We start from the raw sequence: 18,831 nt of genomic DNA on the forward strand, positions 1-18,831 counted from the left end.
ATTCATCTCAGCACACAAAGAAAACATGATGTCTGACCTCAGAGTCTTCAGGATGCAGTCTGGACTCTCCAGAAAACCACTCAGATGTTTCACTCCTGAATCCTTCAGGTTGTTCCAGCTCAGGTACAGATGTTCCAGATGGGAGGGGTTGGACTTCAGAGCTGAGACCAGAGAATCACAGCTGATCTCTGACAAACTGCAGCTCATCAATCTGAATAAAGAATAAAAGATGTGTATAAAATCATTGATGATCCATCAGATGTGTTCAGGTTCTGAATGTGCAGATCAACATTACTTTGTCCTCATCAATCAGCTTTTCTCTAAAAGCAGCAGAGTGACTTTGTCCTTCTGTTATTGTGGATCATCATCATGTCAGCCTTCTACACACATCATCCACATGTCAGCACAACATTCATCCACCTATTCATGTCCACACATCAATAACATGCTGCATCATCAACAGGATCAGGATCAGTCAAATAAAACTGAACTCAACACAAACCAAAGAAATATTTCTACTTCAGTCAGTAAACTTTGTATAAACTGATCTGAGTTCAGAGGATCTTCTGGATCCAGATGTGACTCTTTAGTGGAAATTACAAACATTCATTTAATGAAACAATTATCACTCAACATTTTCTACCCTTTCTGGAACAAATACTCAACCTTTCTCACAACAAACCTTTGGTCAAAAAAAAGAAAACAAAATATGAACCAGAGCAGATTTACAGCTTCATGGATGGAAGTTCTGTTGAACATAAATGAGCTTCAGTTGTCATTAAACACATCAGATCTACAACAGTAACAGACTGACAGTGAACTGACCCCAGAGTCTTCAGGATGCAGTCTGGACTCTCCAGAAAACCACTCAGATGTTTGACTCCTGAATCCTGCAGGTTGTTGTAGCTCAGGTCCAGATGTTCCAGATGGGAGGGGTTGGACTTCAGAGCTGAGACCAGAGAATCACAGCTGATCTCTGACAAACTGCAGCTCATCAATCTGAATAAAGAACAAAAGATGTGTATAAAATCATTGATGATCCATCAGATGTGTTCAGGTTCTGAATGTGCAGATCAACATTACTTTGTCCTCATCAATCAGCTTTTCTCTAAAAGCAGCAGAGTGACTTTGTCCTTCTGTTATTGTGGATCATCATCATGTCAGCCTTCTACACACATCATCCACATGTCAGCACAACATTCATCCACCTATTCATGTCCACACATCAAGCTGTAATGCAGGCATGTGCAGAGGTGGGGGGTGGGGGGGCTGAAGCACCTGCCCCTTTTGCCTTGATGCTCAAAGTGCCCTTTTTTATTTTTTTAATTCTATTTAAGTTTATTTAATTTAGGTTTTTATTTGTAAGTGTAAGCGTGTGTTTGTGTGTGTGTGTGTGTGTGTGTGTGTGTGTGTGTGTGTGTGTGTGTGTGTGTAAAAGTATTTGAGGCCCAAAATAATAAATAAAACAAAAATACTGATAACTCAGATCTCCCCTCCACAGTCACATGATCTACGTCTCTCTCTGACGTGTCCTGAGCTCAGCGCTGCTCGTCTAGAAACCAGAGACCCGAGGGAGGACTTCAACAACTGATGGTCCTGATGGTCCAGTGAGGAGGTTCTGCAGCGTTATTCCTTTGAGTACGGTGTATTTTAGCAAGATGACTGATGAAGTGAAGTGAGCATCCTGTGTGTGTGTCTGACTCTAACACACCTCTCATCAGTTCTAGCTGCTAGTTAACCACACAGTGCTGAGAGGATAAAGTATGCCAGGCTTCTTTTTCTTTCTCTATGTTTCTGTTGTCATGGGCAAAGTGCATCAGAGAGATGTATTATTTTACTGTCAGTGAGCTGCAGTGTGTTTCCTGTTTCGAGAGGTAATGAGGCAGAGGTTATTTATTTCACTAAAACTATGGACATGCATTTTCACATCATTTTGGACTATTGCAGTATAAATACAATAACAATAATAATTAGAAGAATCTGAATTGTGATTTTCTCAACCTCTCATTTAAAGATATCAGAACTTGTTTATAACATTTGTATATATAGACAAATTCAATATAATATGCATAAATATAAAATATAGAACTTTTATACCTTTGCTGTCTTGTGCAAAGTGGATAATAAAACTGAATATATATTTATCATTAGCACTATAAATAATAAAGGGCAGATTATAAATCAGCATCATGGAGCAAATCCATGTCTATACAGTAAATGTCTGGAAAAGGTATGAAATTTAAAAGCAAGGACTCCAGGAAGAGTAGCCACAGTTAAACAGTCCAGTGTCTAATGGGGATCTAAATTCAACTTTAAAATAACAATTAGAAGGACTTGATGGTGGCCATATGAGGGTTTGAACTACTGACATTCCAATCAGCAGTCCAGAGACTTAACCATTGTTCCACTGCTTCCATGTTATATTCTACATGAATATGGGTTCCTACAATTCAGACGGAATTATCAGGTATGTTTCTGTACGGTGTTTCACATTCATGCTCCATGTGCCCCCTTTAAACTTGGAGCACCTGCCCCTCCAAAGGCCTCTGCACGGCCCTGCTGTAATGAGCAGCAAAAGTCAAAACAGAACTCTGGTTCACGTCACTTGACAAACAAAAATAGTCCTGCTTTATGAACAAAAATGCAATAAGATTTGGTTTGCAAACACTTTAAACAAATAAGGTACTTTTTAACAGCAGTATTTCCTTTACACAGCAGCAGTGAAAATATTTCTTTTAAACCTCAACTTAAACAATAATGGAGTCAAATTAGTGGTGGGACGACAAGAAGACAGTTAATTAATTAGAGGCTTTGTGGTTGTTTAATCTCCATTTATGGCATTTTTGTCAAATAACTATCTGACACAATAAGTAAAGTTAAAATTACATTTTACTAAATTTCAAATAAATTTTGGTTGACAATTGAATAGATGAATAGACATATACGAGAACTTAAAAAACTAAAATGTTTGTTTCATTTACATTTATCTACATTTTTCATCTGTCTGCTACATTCACAGATTACTGCAAACTCAAAGTGACATTAGAGCAATTACATTTATCATTAGAAGATTTTTTGTTCACTCAAGCACTTTCAGTGTCTTGAAAAGTGTTCTATTATGGGATGGCTACACTGTTTGCCGGTACCAGGACTGTCATAGCTAACGTTAGCTCTGGTGCTAACAGCAACATGTTTTACATTGAAGTGATCTGTCGACTTTAAGTGCTGCAGTGATCAGAAAACTAAAACTACGCTTTTATCCAAGCTGCCATCGGTAAGATTTTTAAAAGAACATTTTCCAGCCAACAAGCTCAATGAGGTCTGGTCTTCCATCACTGTTCACCAAACTTTCTTGTGGCTGATTCACTCTGCTTCCTGTGCATCTTGTTCACGACTGGAAAACAGACTTTAGGTTCATTAGGTTCAGTGTTTCTGGTGTGACAGAAATTATGGAACTGAGAAAGGTGGGATTAAATTAAATGCATTATTTTTTTAAGGTGTTATTTTTTCTGGAACTAATTAATCAAAGTTATTGCATTAAAATCCGAGTAAAATCAACATAACGCTACAGAACTCTACTCTCCACGCCACCGGTCTCCACACTGACAGTGACCCAAAAACGAAGGATTCACTTCATGAGATCAGCTCACACTAACATCAGCTTCAGCTTCTGACTGACACTAATCAAGTCAAAGTTCACCAAAGTTCCATATAGTTGAATATATAGAAAAAGCATCAACAGACAGTGAACTGACCTGAGAGTCTCCAGTTTACAGTTTGGACTCTGCAGTCCATCACAAAGATGCTTCACTCCTGAAACCTGCAGCTTGTTTCCACTCAGGTCCAGTTCTATCAGATGGGAGGGGTTGGACTTCAGAGCTGAGGCCACGACTTCACAGTGACTCTCTGAGAGTCCACAGTCAGAAAGTCTGTTATGAGACATAAATGACAAAACATGTTATTATGAAAAACACTTTAGATTTCCTTCATGCATTTGAAGCAGAACATTTGGACACATCAGTGGTTCAGCTGATCTTCTCTGTGTTTGACATGAAACTGAATTCTCATCAGCCTCTCTCACACCTGCACACTTTGAATCTGGAATCATTTGATATAAATCTATAGAATGTAAATGTTGAATCTGCAGATGGAGGACAGAAGATGGAGTTCCATTCAGGCTTCCATACTGTCCACAGTCTGTCAGTGTGATCTGATCCCACATCTGACTCCACAAAGTTCTCAGGAGAACATCTGGATCAGGAGAACATTTTCTGTCCTGTTTTTACTGGATTCAGGATATTGTGACTGAGTTGAGCTCAGTGAACATTTGAAGTAGAAAGATGATGATGTCTCTGCTGTGGACCTGCTGCTGTCAGCTTCACCTCCATCACTCAACATTTACAGTCTGCTGTCAAACGCTACACAAATCAAACTGATCACTGGACAACATCACACCTGAACATCATTAATATGAACATCAGGAAACATTCTGATGTGATGACAGACCACTGAGTCAACTTTTGTCCTCAACGTTCTTTTATGAACTTCTGAAAACTTGTTCAGCAAAAACACAAAGAACAAACCAGTAAAGTTGAACCATTTCCACCATAAAGTCTCACAAACATGTTATCAGGGTTTGGAGCATTAAAAACACAACTCTGAGTAGGGCTGCACGATTATGACCAAAATGATAATCATGATTATTTTGATCAATATTGTAATCACGATTATTAATCACTGTTGTTCATCATGTTACAGAAAATATCTGTATTTTTATTGCACTACTTTTAAGAGAACAATATATGAAGCGTTTTCAGTGCAAAATGAAACTTTAAATAAGAATAAATGATAAATAATAGTAAAATAAAATTTGCTCAAGAATTTAAAATTTACCAAGAGATAACTGAAAAAAAGTGCTCTTCAGAGTGCAATCACAAAGTGCAACTCAATGGAAACAATTACACTTTGGAGAAATAATTGCGTGAGGGGATCACATATTTATTGTTCTGTGTTTTGACTATTTTTCTGAAGCCCTCGTTGCTCACTGTATTTATTGGACACATGTCTTTGGCCAAATAAACCATATTGCGTCCGTTATCTCTGTGTGTGTTTGGGAGGTAGCTGATACGGTGTTGCCCGATGCAGGGTCGCTGTAATGGTTGTCTGGGTTGCCGCTGGACACGGACGGGGATTTTGTGAATCAACGTTAGCTTTAGCCTTCATGCATTCCTCGTATTTGCGTTTGTGATGTTTTTTCAGATGGTTAAATAGATTAGTTGTGTTACTGTGCGGGGCAGACACAACTCTGCTACACTCTTTACATATGACTGGTTCTTGTTTAACGTCACTTGTCCTGAATCCGAAACAAGTCCAGACGATGGATGCTGATCCGTTTGGAGGCACTAGCTCCTCACCATGATGCTCCTCATCTCCAAATGCTGCTGTACTTTCTTCTCTAGACATGACTCGCTCTCATCAGCCCAGTCCACTCAGTGATTTGAGGCTGCCGCTGCCTGCAGGGGGCGCTCGCTTGTTCTTTAGGCAGCTTAATGAAGCCTTAACCATGTGTTCGCCTCCTGGTGGTTGGCTGACTACTGGTTGACAAGGCGCTTGATAAGATATGCACCAGAGCCCACATTTTAAATGTAAATATCACCAACGATCAGGTTAATTTAATTGTGGCAGCCAAAATCGTGATCGCGATCAAAATGTGATTAATTGTGCAGCCCTAACTCTGAGCTTTGTGTGAATCAGATCTCTGGAAACAGTCTGACTTCTACCATTCTGCTCTGATATATTCACACCTCTGAGCATTTCCTGATACCACTCTTCTCTGCAGCAACAAGACACAAAACACCAGAGTTTCTCTCTGAGGAACTGAACATCAGGAAAGATGTCACATCTGGATTCTGGAACACCACTTCCCTCTAGAAAATCAACAGCTGAGTTCAGGTCAATAAAATGCTCCATGATTCAGTTCAACACATTTTGCGGTCTGTCAACAGACAAAATTTACAAAGAGAAGAAATACAGAGAAATTCGAGAAAACTTCATAAACAGCTGATAATATTTAACATCAGAGATAATACAGATGCTATTCTAAACTCTAAAGAAGAGTGAGAATAATCAGCTAAAAGCTGTTTATCTGATCATATAAAACCCCTTTCAGAAGCTCCTCATGTAAAAAGAACTTCAGTGAAAACTGTCAAAGACTCAACATGTTGTGATGAAATGATGCTGTGATAAAACCTGGACCAGAACCTCTACAGTATATTCTGAAATAAACAGTACAGACTATTACTCACATCTGTTATCTGACTGTCAGTATTATTTGTCATTAATAGAGAGACAAATGTTAAGTAGTGAATTATGTTGATGTTTATTTCTGATAATTAGAGATGTTAACTGAATAGTCGGGGATGTCTTATCTAGATGTACTTTTACTTCAATAATGTCCTCAATGTCAAACAGAGTCATCTCTCTAAAACAAACCTCAGTCTGCCTGAGTCAGTTCAAAATCAAATACAGACTAAAACATGTCACTCTAGAGAAACTTTCTGCTGATGGATTTCAGTCTGACAGGTTGGAAACAGGACATTCACATTCCTGCTGCTGGAACTACTTTCTTCTGTGCATCCAGCAAATCCTCCTTTTGAAACACTTTAAAAAGTCCCAGTGGGACCATGAGCTCTACTGACTTCACCTTAATTGTAGCATCCAGCCTGAGCCTCCACCTCCTCTAATACACCTGCTGCCTGGATCCAGCTGCTGCACAACAACTGCATCCTTTCATCATCATCATTGTATTCACGTTGTTTTGAGTTTATGTTACAGAAATGAACAGAAAGCGACATTGATATTATGTCTATAATTTATGGAAAAGGGGGTGGGATTAAATAAGTTTGCTTCTTCCCACTCCCTTTCAGGCATTCTATGTGTGTTATGTGAGCACATGTATTACCTGTCCAGTTACTGTTGTGTAAATGATACCTGCATTGAAATCATGTTGTCTGAAAGTCATTGCCTGAAATAAACTATTAACTAACTAACTAATTTATTTATAACATTTGTATATATAGACAAATATAAAATGCAGAAATATAAAATATAGAACTTTTATACCTTTGCTGTCTTGTGCAAAGTGGATAGTCAAACTGAATAAAAGCACAAACACATTTAAATACATGATTTATGTTTCTTTTTTTAACTTTATTATTAGCACTATGAATAATAAAGGGCAGATTATAAATCAGCATCATGGAGCAAATCCATGTCTATACAGTAAATGTCTGGAAAAGGAATGAAATTTAAAAGCAAGGACTCCAGGAAGAGTAGCCACAGTTAAACAGGCCAGTGTCTAATGGGGATCTAAATTCAACTTTAAAATAACAATTTGAAGGACTTGATGGTGGCCATATGAGGGTTTGAACTACTGACCTTCCAATCAGCAGTCCAGAGACTTAACCATTGTTCCACTGCTTCCATGTTATATTCTACATGAATATGGGTTCCTACAATTCAGCCGGAATTATCAGGTATGTTTCTGTACGGTGTTTCACATTCATGCTCCATGTGCCCCCTTTAAACTTGGAGCACCTGCCCCTCCAAAGGCCTCTGCACGGCCCTGCTGTAATGAGCAGCAAAAGTCAAAACAGAACTCTGGTTCACGTCACTTGACAAACAAAAATAGTCCTGCTTTATGAACAAAATGCAATAAGATTTGGTTTGCAAACACTTTAAACAAATAAGGTACTTTTTAACAGCAGTATTTCCTTTACACAGCAGCAGTTAAAATATTTCTTTTAAACCTCAACTTAAACAATAATGGAGTCAAATTAGTGGTGGGACGACAATAAGACAGTTAATTAATTAGAGGCTTTGTGATTGTTTAATCTCCATTTATGGCATTTTTGTCAAATAACTATCTGACACAATAAGTAAAGTTAAAATTAAATTTTACAAAATTTCAAATAAATTCTGGTTGACAATTGAATAGATGAATAGACAAATACGTGAACTTAAAAAACTAAAATGTTTGTTTCATTTACATTTATCTACATTTTCATCTGTCTGCTACATTCACAGATTACTGCAAACTCAAAGTGACATTAGAGCAATTACATTTAACATTAGAAGATTTTTTGTTCACTCAAGCACTTTCAGTGTCTTTAAAAGTGTTCTATTATGGGATGGCTACACTGTTTGCCGGTACCAGGACTGTCATAGCTAACGTTAGCTCTGGTGCTAACAGCAACATGTTTTACATTGAAGTGATCTGTCGACTTTAAGTGCTGCAGTGATCAGAAAACTAAAACTACGCTTTTATCCAAGCTGCCATCGGTAAGATTTTTAAAAGAACATTTTCCAGCCAACAAGCTCAATGAGGTCTGGTCTTCCATCACTGTTCACCAAACTTTCTTGTGGCTGATTCACTCTGCTTCCTGTGCATCTTGTTCACGACTGGAAAACAGACTTTAGGTTCATTAGGTTCAGTGTTTCTGGTGTGACAGAAATTATGGAACTGAGAAAGGTGGGATTAAATTAAATGCATTATTTTTTTAATGTGGTATTTTTTCTGTAACTAATTAATCAAAGTTATTGCATTAAAATCCAAGTAAAATCAACATAACGCTACAGAACTCTACTCTCCACGCCACCGGTCTCCACACTGACAGTGACCCAAAAACGAAGGATTCACTTCATGAGATCAGCTCACACTAACATCAGCTTCAGCTTCTGACTGACACTAATCAAGTCAAAGTTCACCAAAGTTCCATATAGTTGAATATATAGAAAAAGCATCAACAGACAGTGAACTGACCTGAGAGTCTCCAGTTTACAGTTTGGACTCTGCAGTCCATCACAAAGATGCTTCACTCCTGAATCCTGCAGCTTGTTTCCACTCAGGTCCAGTTCTATCAGATGGGAGGGGTTGGACTTCAGAGCTGAGGCCACGACTTCACAGTGACTCTCTGAGAGTCCACAGTCAGAAAGTCTGTTATGAGACATAAATGACAAAACATGTTATTATGAAAAACACTTTAGATTTCCTTCATGCATTTGAAGCAGAACATTTGGACACATCAGTGGTTCAGCTGATCTTCTCTGTGTTTGACATGAAACTGAATTCTCATCAGCCTCTCTCACACCTGCACACTTTGAATCTGGAATCATTTGATATAAATCTATAGAATGTAAATGTTGAATCTGCAGATGGAGGACAGAAGATGGAGTTCCATTCAGGCTTCCATACTGTCCACAGTCTGTCAGTGTGATCTGATCCCACATCTGACTCCACAAAGTTCTCAGGAGAACATCTGGATCAGGAGAACATTTTCTGTCCTGTTTTTACTGGATTCAGGATATTGTGACTGAGTTGAGCTCAGTGAACATTTGAAGTAGAAAGATGATGATGTCTCTGCTGTGGACCTGCTGCTGTCAGCTTCACCTCCATCACTCAACATTTACAGTCTGCTGTCAAACGCTACACAAACCAAACTGATCACTGGACAACATCACACCTGAACATCATTAATATGAACATCAGGAAACATTCTGATGTGATGACAGACCACTGAGTCAACTTTTGTCCTCAACGTTCTTTTATGAACTTCTGAAAAACTTGTTCAGCAAAAACACAAAGAACAAACCAGTAAAGTTGAATCATTTCCACCATAAAGTCTCACAAACATGTTATCAGGGTTTGGAGCATTAAAAACACAACTCTGAGTAGGGCTGCACGATTATGGCCAAAATGATAATCATGATTATTTTGATCAATATTGTAATCACGATTATTAATCACTGTTGTTCATCATGTTACAGAAAATATCTGTATTTTTATTGCTCTACTTTAAGAGAACAATATATGAAGCGTTTTCAGTGCAAAATGAAACTTTAAATAAGAATAAATGATAAATAATAGTATAATAAAATTTGCTAAAGAATTTAAAATTTACCAAGAGATAACTGAAAAAAAGTGCTCTTCAGAGTGCAATCACAAAGTGCAACTCAATGGAAACAATTACACTTTGGAGAAATAATTGCGTGAGGGGATCACATATTTATTGTTCTGTGTTTTGACTATTTTTCTGAAGCCCTCGTTGCTCGCTGTATTTATTGGACACATGTCTTTGGCCAAATAAAACCATATTGCGTCCGTTATCTCTGTGTGTGTTTGGGAGGTAGCTGATACGGTGTTGCCCGATGCAGGGTCGCTGTAATGGTTGTCTGGGTTGCCGCTGGACACGGACGGGGATTTTGTGAATCAACGTTAGCTTTAGCCTTCATGCATTCCTCGTATTTGCGTTTGTGATGTTTTTTCAGATGGTTAAATAGATTAGTTGTGTTACTGTGCGGGGCAGACACAACTCTGCTACACTCTTTACATATGACTGGTTCTTGTTTAACGTCACTTGCCCTGAATCCGAAACAAGTCCAGACGATGGATGCTGATCCGTTTGGAGGCACTAGCTCCTCACCATGATGCTCCTCATCTCCAAATGCTGCTCTACTTTCTTCTCTAGACATGACTCGCTCTCATCAGCCCAGTCCACTGAGTGATTTGAGGCTGCCGCTGCCTGCAGGGGGCGCTCGCTTGTTATTTAGGCAGCTTAATGAAGCCTTAACCATGTGTTCGCCTCCTGGTGGTTGGCTGACTACTGGTTGACAAGGCGCTTGATAAGATATGCACCAGAGCCCACATTTTAAATGTAAATATCACCAACGATCAGGTTAATTTAATTGTGGCAGCCAAAATCGTGATCGCGATCACAATGTGATTAATTGTGCAGCCCTAACTCTGAGCTTTGTGTGAATCAGATCTCTGGAAACAGTCTGACTTCTACCATTCTGCTCTGATATATTCACACCTCTGAGCATTTCCTGATACCACTCTTCTCTGCAGCAACAAGACACAAAACACCAGAGTTTCTCTCTGAGGAACTGAACATCAGGAAAGATGTCACATCTGGATTCTGGAACACCACTTCCCTCTAGAAAATCAACAGCTGAGTTCAGGTCAATAAAATGCTCCATGATTCAGTTCAACACATTTTGCGGTCTGTCAACAGACACAATTTACAAAGAGAAGAAATACAGAGAAATTCGAGAAAACTTCATAAACAGCTGATAATATTTAACATCAGAGATAATACAGATGCTATTCTAAACTCTAAAGAAGAGTGAGAATAATCAGCTAAAAGCTGTTTGTCTGATCATATAAAACCCCTTTCAGAAGCTCCTCATGTAAAAAGAACTTCAGTGAAAACTGTCAAAGACTCAACATGTTGTGATAAAATGATGCTGTGATAAAACCTGGACCAGAACCTCTACAGTATATTCTGAAATAAACAGTACAGACTATTACTCACATCTGTTATCTGACTGTCAGTATTATTGGTCATTAATAGAGAGACAAATGTTAAGTAGTGAATTATGTTGATGTTTATTTCTGATAATTAGAGATGTTAACTGAATAGTCGGGGATGTCTTATCTAGATCTGCTTTGACTTCAATAATGTCCTCAATGTCAAACAGTGTCATCTCTCTAAAACAAACCTCAGTCTGCCTGAGTCAGTTCAAAATCAAATACAGACTAAAACATGTCACTCTAGAGAAACTTTCTGCTGATGGATTTCAGTCTGACAGGTTGGAAACAGGACATTCACATTCCTGCTGCTGGAACTACTTTCTTCTGTGCATCCAGCAAATCCTCCTTTTGAAACACTTTAAAAAGTCCCAGTGGGACCATGAGCTCTACTGACTTCACCTTAATTGTAGCATCCAGCCTGAGCCTCCACCTCCTCTAATACACCTGCTGCCTGCATCCAGCTGCTGCACAACAACTGCATCCTTTCATCACCATCATTGTATTCACGTTGTTTTGAGTTTATGTTACAGAAATGAACAGGAAGCGACATTGATATTATGTCTATAATTTATGGAAAAGGGGGTGGGATTAAATAAGTTTGCTTCTTCCCACTCCCTTTCAGGCATTCTATGTGTGTTTTGTGAGCACATGTATTACCTGTCCAGTTACTGTTGTGTAAATGATACCTGCATTGAAATCATGTTGTCTGAAAGTCATTGCCTGAAATAAACTATTAACTAACTAACTAATTTATTTATAACATTTGTATATTGTCAAGTAAGATGCAGATGTTGAGGTCTCAGAGAGAACTCAGGCTCATTACGGCCCTAAGGTAACAAAGGTTTTGAAGCAGACAAATAAAGATCTTAAAGAAGAAACATTATAAGTTAATCATATGATTATGCTTGCTAAAATATACACATATATTTTTTGAAGTGTTGATTTGATTAAAGTAATGATTCAGATGATTTATTATGTTCAGATTGAGAAGAATGATTTAAGAAGTGGTTCTGTGTGAAGTAATCCTTGGTTAGGCTCTGTGTGTGCGTACAGGCCTCATAGGCTTGTGTGTCCAGGCCTTAAGAAGGCAGAAGTACAGTAAACAACAGTCACCATGACTCGGCAGCCACAATGACATTGCAGCCTCCTCAGAAAAAAGGGAAGTTTGGGAAAAACCCAAAAGGGTGGGCTGAAATGTGTGTGTGTTAAACAGAATGTGGACACTGTGTATTTGCTGTAACAACATGACTTCTGTATTACTGTTGTATGTGATGACAAAGTTGATTGCATAAGTTAGACGGTGTCAGAGGGCGTACCTAGCCAGTTTTGTGTGTCTGGAGAAAGTATAAGAATGGGAGAGCAGAGACATTATAGGGGAGTCGTTCGCCGGAGCTGCTAAGAAGAGCTGCAAAGGGAACTTGGCCGGAGTTCTGAAGAATCTTCACCTTCCTCTTTTGCCCGAGAGACGGGAAGACGACGCGGGACTTAGGCTCCAGAGATCGCTGAGGACATCGTTGGAAGCAAAGTCTTTTTCTGACTTTGTTCAACAAGCGAAGACCACACTCTGCCAAACGGAGAGTCCTAAGAGGTTCTGCAGTTATCCAGAAGAAACCAATAGAGGGAAGAACCGTCTACACCCGAAGAGGCAAAGGAGGCAACAGCACCGGGCTGTTCCCCTCCCCGGGGCTGGGAGATCCAGTGACCCACTACAGCCTGAACAGACGAGGGTTTTCCATCACCACCATACCACAGAGAAGACAGCTGGGGCGTAAGCACTAACGTTCCAGCCAATTCCAGAAGATAACTGCCAGACCACGATTGGCTTACGGGACTCCTCCGCTCCCCCCTGCCGAGGGGTAAGATCCTTTTGTCCACAAAGAAGACATCGTACCGAGTCCTCTGGACAACTGAGTGCTTTTCCCAGATGCAAGACAAGACCGAGTGATACGGTAGTGGCCACGCTGTTCGCTCTCTCTCCTAAATTTAATAATTAGAGAAGATTGTCAGGTACGCTCAATTTATTTACTTTAGTCTCATTTTTAATCAGAAATAATTAATTGTTTTAATCATGAATTGATGCTGTGCTCTTGCTAAAATTTGCTTAATAAAAAGCTGTATTGCATTTAAAGAGAAGCCTAATGAAATTATTATAAACCACTGAAAATCTGCATAGTGGTAAAAAGTTAAGTTGATTGTGTGCATTCAAACCAATGGTTCTTAAAGGTTACTCAGTCCAAATTGAGAGTGTTTAAACATTACCCCTGAGGTTAGTTCTTTCCAAACCTCTAAAACGAACCCAGGAATAGCACCAAGTGCAGGCAAGTCCTTAGAGAGAAGCTGACCGATAACGGACGTGAATGATAAATCAATTCTACTACTTAGAAAGGCTGCTCAGTGGGATAGCATTTATCAGATAAGAGGGGTGAGACGTTCGGATGCAAGGCAGTTAGAACCTGGGCGAGTATCTCTCAATTCCAGCTTAATTTATTCTGCTGAAACCTGTTAGGGGAAATACTAATAGGCAGATAGAATCTAACCCTTTAAACGGAGAGCTGGACCAATTTTAACCTGAGGCAAGGGTTGAAAAAGGCTAGACTGGCGAACAATATATAGACAAATTAAATATAATATGCATAAATATAAAATATAGAACTTTTATACCTTTGCTGTCTTGTGCAAAGTGGATAGTCAAACTGAATAAAAGCACAAACACATTTAAATACATGATTTATGTTTCTTTTTTAACTTTATTATTAGCTCTATGAATAATAAAGGGCAGATTATAAATCAGCATCATGGAGCAAATCCATGTCTATACAGTAAATGTCTGGAAAAGGAATGAAATTTAAAAGCAAGGACTCCAGGAAGAGTAGCCACAGTTAAACAGTCCAGTGTCTAATGGGGATCTAAATTCAACTTTAAAATAACAATTAGAAGGACTTGATTGTGGCCATATGAGGGTTTGAACTACTGACCTTCCAATCAGCAGTCCAGAGACTTAACCATTGTGCCACTGCTTCCATGTTATATTCTACATGAATATGGGTTCCTACAATTCAGCTGGAATTATCAGGTATGTTTCTGTACGGTGTTTCACATTCATGCTCCATGTGCCCCCTTTAAACTTGGAGCACCTGCCCCTCCAAAGGCCTCTGCACGGCCCTGCTGTAATGAGCAGCAAAAGTCAAAACAGAACTCTGGTTCACGTCACTTGACAAACAAAAATAGTCCTGCTTTATGAACAAAAATGCAATAAGATTTGGTTTGCAAACACTTTAAACAAATAAGGTACTTTTTAACAGCAGTATTTCCTTTACACAGCAGCAGTTCAAATATTTCTTTTAAACCTCAACTTAAACAATAATGGAGTCAAATTAGTGGTGGGACGACAATAAGACAGTTAATTAATTAGAGGCTTTGTGATTGTTTAATCTCCATTTATGGCATTTTTGTCAAATAACTATCTGACACAATAAGTAAAGTTAAAATTAAATTTTACTAAATTTCAAATAAATTTTGGTTGACAATTGAATAGATGAATAGACATATACGAGAACTTAAAAAACTAAAATGTTTGTTTCATTTACATTTATCTACATTTTTCATCTGTCTGCTACATTCACAGATTACTGCAAACTCAAAGTGACATTAGAGCAATTACATTTAACATTAGAAGATTTTTTGTTCACTCAAGCACTTTCAATGTCTTGAAAAGTGGTCTATTATGGGATGGCTACACTGTTTGCCGGTACCAGGACTGTCATAGCTAACGTTAGCTCTGGTGCTAACAGCAACATGTTTTACATTGAAGTGATCTGTCGACTTTAAGTGCTGCAGTGATCAGAAAACTAAAACTACGCTTTTATCCAAGCTGCCATCGGTTAGATTTTTAAAAGAACATTTTCCAGCCAACAAGCTCAATGAGGTCTGGTCTTCCATCACTGTTCACCAAACTTTCTTGTGGCTGATTCACTCTGCTTCCTGTGCATCTTGTTCACGACTGGAAAACAGACTTTAGGTTCATTAGGTTCAGTGTTTCTGGTGTGACAGAAATTATGGAACTGAGAAAGGTGGGATTAAATTAAATGCATTATTTTTTAATGTGGTAATTTTTCTGTAACTAATTAATCAAAGTTATTGCATTAAAATCCAAGTAACATCAACATAACGCTACAGAACTCTACTCTCCACGCCACCGGTCTCCACACTGACAGTGACCCAAAAACGAAGGATTCACTTCATGAGATCAGCTCACACTAACATCAGCTTCAGCTTCTGACTGACACTAATCAAGTCAAAGTCCACCAAAGTTCCATATAGTTGAATATATAGAAAAAGCATCAACAGACAGTGAACTGACCTGAGAGTCTCCAGTTGACAGTTTGGACTCTGCAGTCCATCACAAAGATGCTTCACTCCTGAATCCTGCAGCTTGTTTCCACTCAGGTCCAGTTCTATCAGATGGGAGGGGTTGGACTTCAGAGCTGAGGCCACGACTTCACAGTGACTCTCTGAGAGTCCACAGTTAGAAAGTCTGTTATGAGACATAAATGACAAAACATGTTATTATGAAAAACACTTTAGATTTCCTTCATGCATTTGAAGCAGAACATTTGGACACATCAGTGGTTCAGCTGATCTTCTCTGTGTTTGACATGAAACTGAATTCTCATCAGCCTCTCTCACACCTGCACACTTTGAATCTGGAATCATTTGATATAAATCTATAGAATGTAAATGTTGAATCTGCAGATGGAGGACAGAAGATGGAGTTCCATTCAGGCTTCCATACTGTCCACAGTCTGTCAGTGTGATCTGATCCCACATCTGACTCCACAAAGTTCTCAGGAGAACATCTGGATAAGGAGAACATTTTCTGTCCTGTTTTTACTGGATTCAGGATATTGTGACTGAGTTGAGCTCAGTGAACATTTGAAGTAGAAAGATGATGATGTCTCTGCTGTGGACCTGCTGCTGTCAGCTTCACCTCCATCACTCAACATTTACAGTCTGCTGTCAAACGCTACACAAACCAAACTGATCACTGGACAACATCACACCTGAACATCATTAATATGAACATCAGGAAACATTCTGATGTGATGACAGACCACTGAGTCAACTTTTGTCCTCAACGTTCTTTTATGAACTTCTGAAAAACTTGTTCAGCAAAACACAAAGAACAAACCAGTAAAGTTGAATCATTTCCACCATAAAGTCTCACAAACATGTTATCAGGGTTTGGAGCATTAAAAACACAACTCTGAGTAGGGCTGCACGATTATGGCCAAAATGATAATCATGATTATTTTGATCAATATTGTAATCACGATTATTAATCACTGTTGTTCATCATGTTACAGAAAATATCTGTATTTTTATTGCACTACTTTTAAGAGAACAATATATGAAGCGTTTTCAGTGCAAAATGAAACTTTAAATAAGAATAAATGATAAATAATAGTAAAATAAAATTTGCTCAAGAATTTAAAATTTACCAAGAGATAACTGAAAAAAAGTGCTCTTCAGAGTGCAATCACAAAGTGCAACTCAATGGAAACAATTACACTTTGGAGAAATAATTGCGTGAGGGGATCACATATTTATTGTCCTGTGTTTTGACTATTTTTCTGAAGCCCTCGTTGCTCGCTGTATTTATTGGACACATGTCTTTGGCCAAATAAAACCATATTGCGTCCGTTATCTCTGTGTGTGTTTGGGAGGTAGCTGATACGGTGTTGCCCGATGCAGGGTCGCTGTAATGGTTGTCTGGGTTGCCGCTGGACACGGACGGGGATTTTGTGAATCAACGTTAGCTTTAGCCTTCATGCATTCCTCGTATTTGCGTTTGTGATGTTTTTTCAGATGGTTAAATAGATTAGTTGTGTTACTGTGCGGGGCAGACACAACTCTGCTACACTCTTTACATATGACTGGTTCTTGTTTAACGTCACTTGCCCTGAATCCGAAACAAGTCCAGACGATGGATGCTGATCCGTTTGGAGGCACTAGCTCCTCACCATGATGCTCCTCATCTCCAAATGCTGCTCTACTTTCTTCTCCAGACATGACTCGCTCTCATCAGCCCAGTCCACTGAGTGATTTGAGGCTGCTGCTGCCTGCAGGGGGCGCTCGCTTGTTCTTTAGGCAGCTTAATGAAGCCTTAACCATGTGTTCGCCTCCTGGTGGTTGGCTGACTACTGGTTGACAAGGCGCTTGATAAGATATGCACCAGAGCCCACATTTTAAATGTAAATATCACCAACGATCAGGTTAATTTAATTGTGGCAGCCAAAATCGTGATCGCGATCAAAATGCGATTAATTGTGCAGCCCTAACTCTGAGCTTTGTGTGAATCAGATCTCTGGAAACAGTCTGACTTCTACCATTCTGCTCTGATATATTCACACCTCTGAGCATTTCCTGATACCACTCTTCTCTGCAGCAACAAGACACAAAACACCAGAGTTTCTCTCTGAGGAACTGAACATCAGGAAAGATGTCACATCTGGATTCTGGAACACCACTTCCCTCTAGAAAATCAACAGCTGAGTTCAGGTCAATAAAATGCTCCATGATTCAGTTCAACACATTTTGTGGTCTGTCAACAGACAAAATTAACAAAGAGAAGAAATACAGAGAAATTCGAGAAAACTTCATAAACAGCTGATAATATTTAACATCAGAGATAATACAGATGCTATTCTAAACTCTAAAGAAGAGTGAGAATAATCAGCTAAAAGCTGTTTGTCTGATCATATAAAACCACTTTCAGAAGCTCCTCATGTAAAAAGAACTTCAGTGAAAACTGTCAAAGACTCAACATGTTGTGATAAAATGATGCTGTGATAAAACCTGGACCAGAACCTCTACAGTATATTCTGAAATAAACAGTACAGACTATTACTCACATCTGTTATCTTACTGTCAGTATTATTGGTCATTAATAGAGAGACAAATGTTAAGTAGTGAATTATGTTGATGTTTATTTCTGATAATTAGAGATGTTAACTGAATAGTCGGGGATGTCTTATCTAGATGTACTTTTACTTCAATAATGTTCTCAATGTCAAACAGTGTCATCTCTCTAAAACAAACCTCAGTCTGCCTGAGTCAGTTCAAAATCAAATACAGACTAAAACATGTCACTCTAGAGGAACTTCCTGCTGATGGATTTCAGTCTGACAGGTTGGAAACAGGACATTCACATTCCCGCTGCTGGAACTACTTTCTTCTGTGCATCCAGCGCATCCTCTCTTTGAAACAGTTTTTATAAAATCCCAGTGGGACCATGAGCTCTACTGACTTCACCTTAATTGTTGCATCCAGCCTGAGCCTCCACCACCTCGAATACACCTGCTGTCTGCATCCAGCTGCTGCACAACAACTGCATCCTTTCATCATCATCATCATTTAGACCCCAAAGCAGTTGATGCTGTCAGGAAAATGGCAGGATGACT

General features: G+C 38.9%; 1 protein-coding gene and 1 long non-coding RNA gene across 13 annotated transcripts in view; one reads left to right on the forward strand and one right to left on the reverse strand.

Annotated features, from left to right (window-relative positions):
- LOC127534550 (uncharacterized) overlaps window positions 1–18,831 on the forward strand; it is a 532,033-nt gene that overhangs the window by 96,925 nt on the left and 416,277 nt on the right. The gene's annotated exons all lie outside the window — the stretch shown is intronic.
- Window positions 1–18,831, reverse strand: part of LOC110947664 (NACHT, LRR and PYD domains-containing protein 12-like) — a 155,838-nt gene that overhangs the window by 94,225 nt on the left and 42,782 nt on the right. For 4 of the 11 annotated variants that reach the window (XR_007942702.1, XM_051949994.1, XM_051950010.1 and 1 more), the window contains exons 5-9: window positions 15,732–15,905; window positions 8,822–8,995; window positions 3,756–3,929; window positions 826–999; window positions 38–211 (exon numbers count right to left, since the gene is read on the reverse strand). The exons of the other annotated variants lie outside the window; for them this stretch is intronic. Coding sequence is in view for 3 of the 4 variants with exons in the window: in XM_051949994.1 (XP_051805954.1) it covers window positions 38–211; window positions 826–999; window positions 3,756–3,929; window positions 8,822–8,995; window positions 15,732–15,905 (870 nt within the window). In the remaining variant the exon portion in view is untranslated. The remainder of the gene's footprint in view (window positions 1–37; window positions 212–825; window positions 1,000–3,755; window positions 3,930–8,821; window positions 8,996–15,731; window positions 15,906–18,831) is intronic. 11 annotated transcript variants of the gene reach the window in all.

Source organism: Acanthochromis polyacanthus, chromosome 6, assembly GCF_021347895.1.
Source record: "Acanthochromis polyacanthus isolate Apoly-LR-REF ecotype Palm Island chromosome 6, KAUST_Apoly_ChrSc, whole genome shotgun sequence".
NCBI lineage: Eukaryota > Metazoa > Chordata > Actinopteri > Pomacentridae > Acanthochromis > Acanthochromis polyacanthus.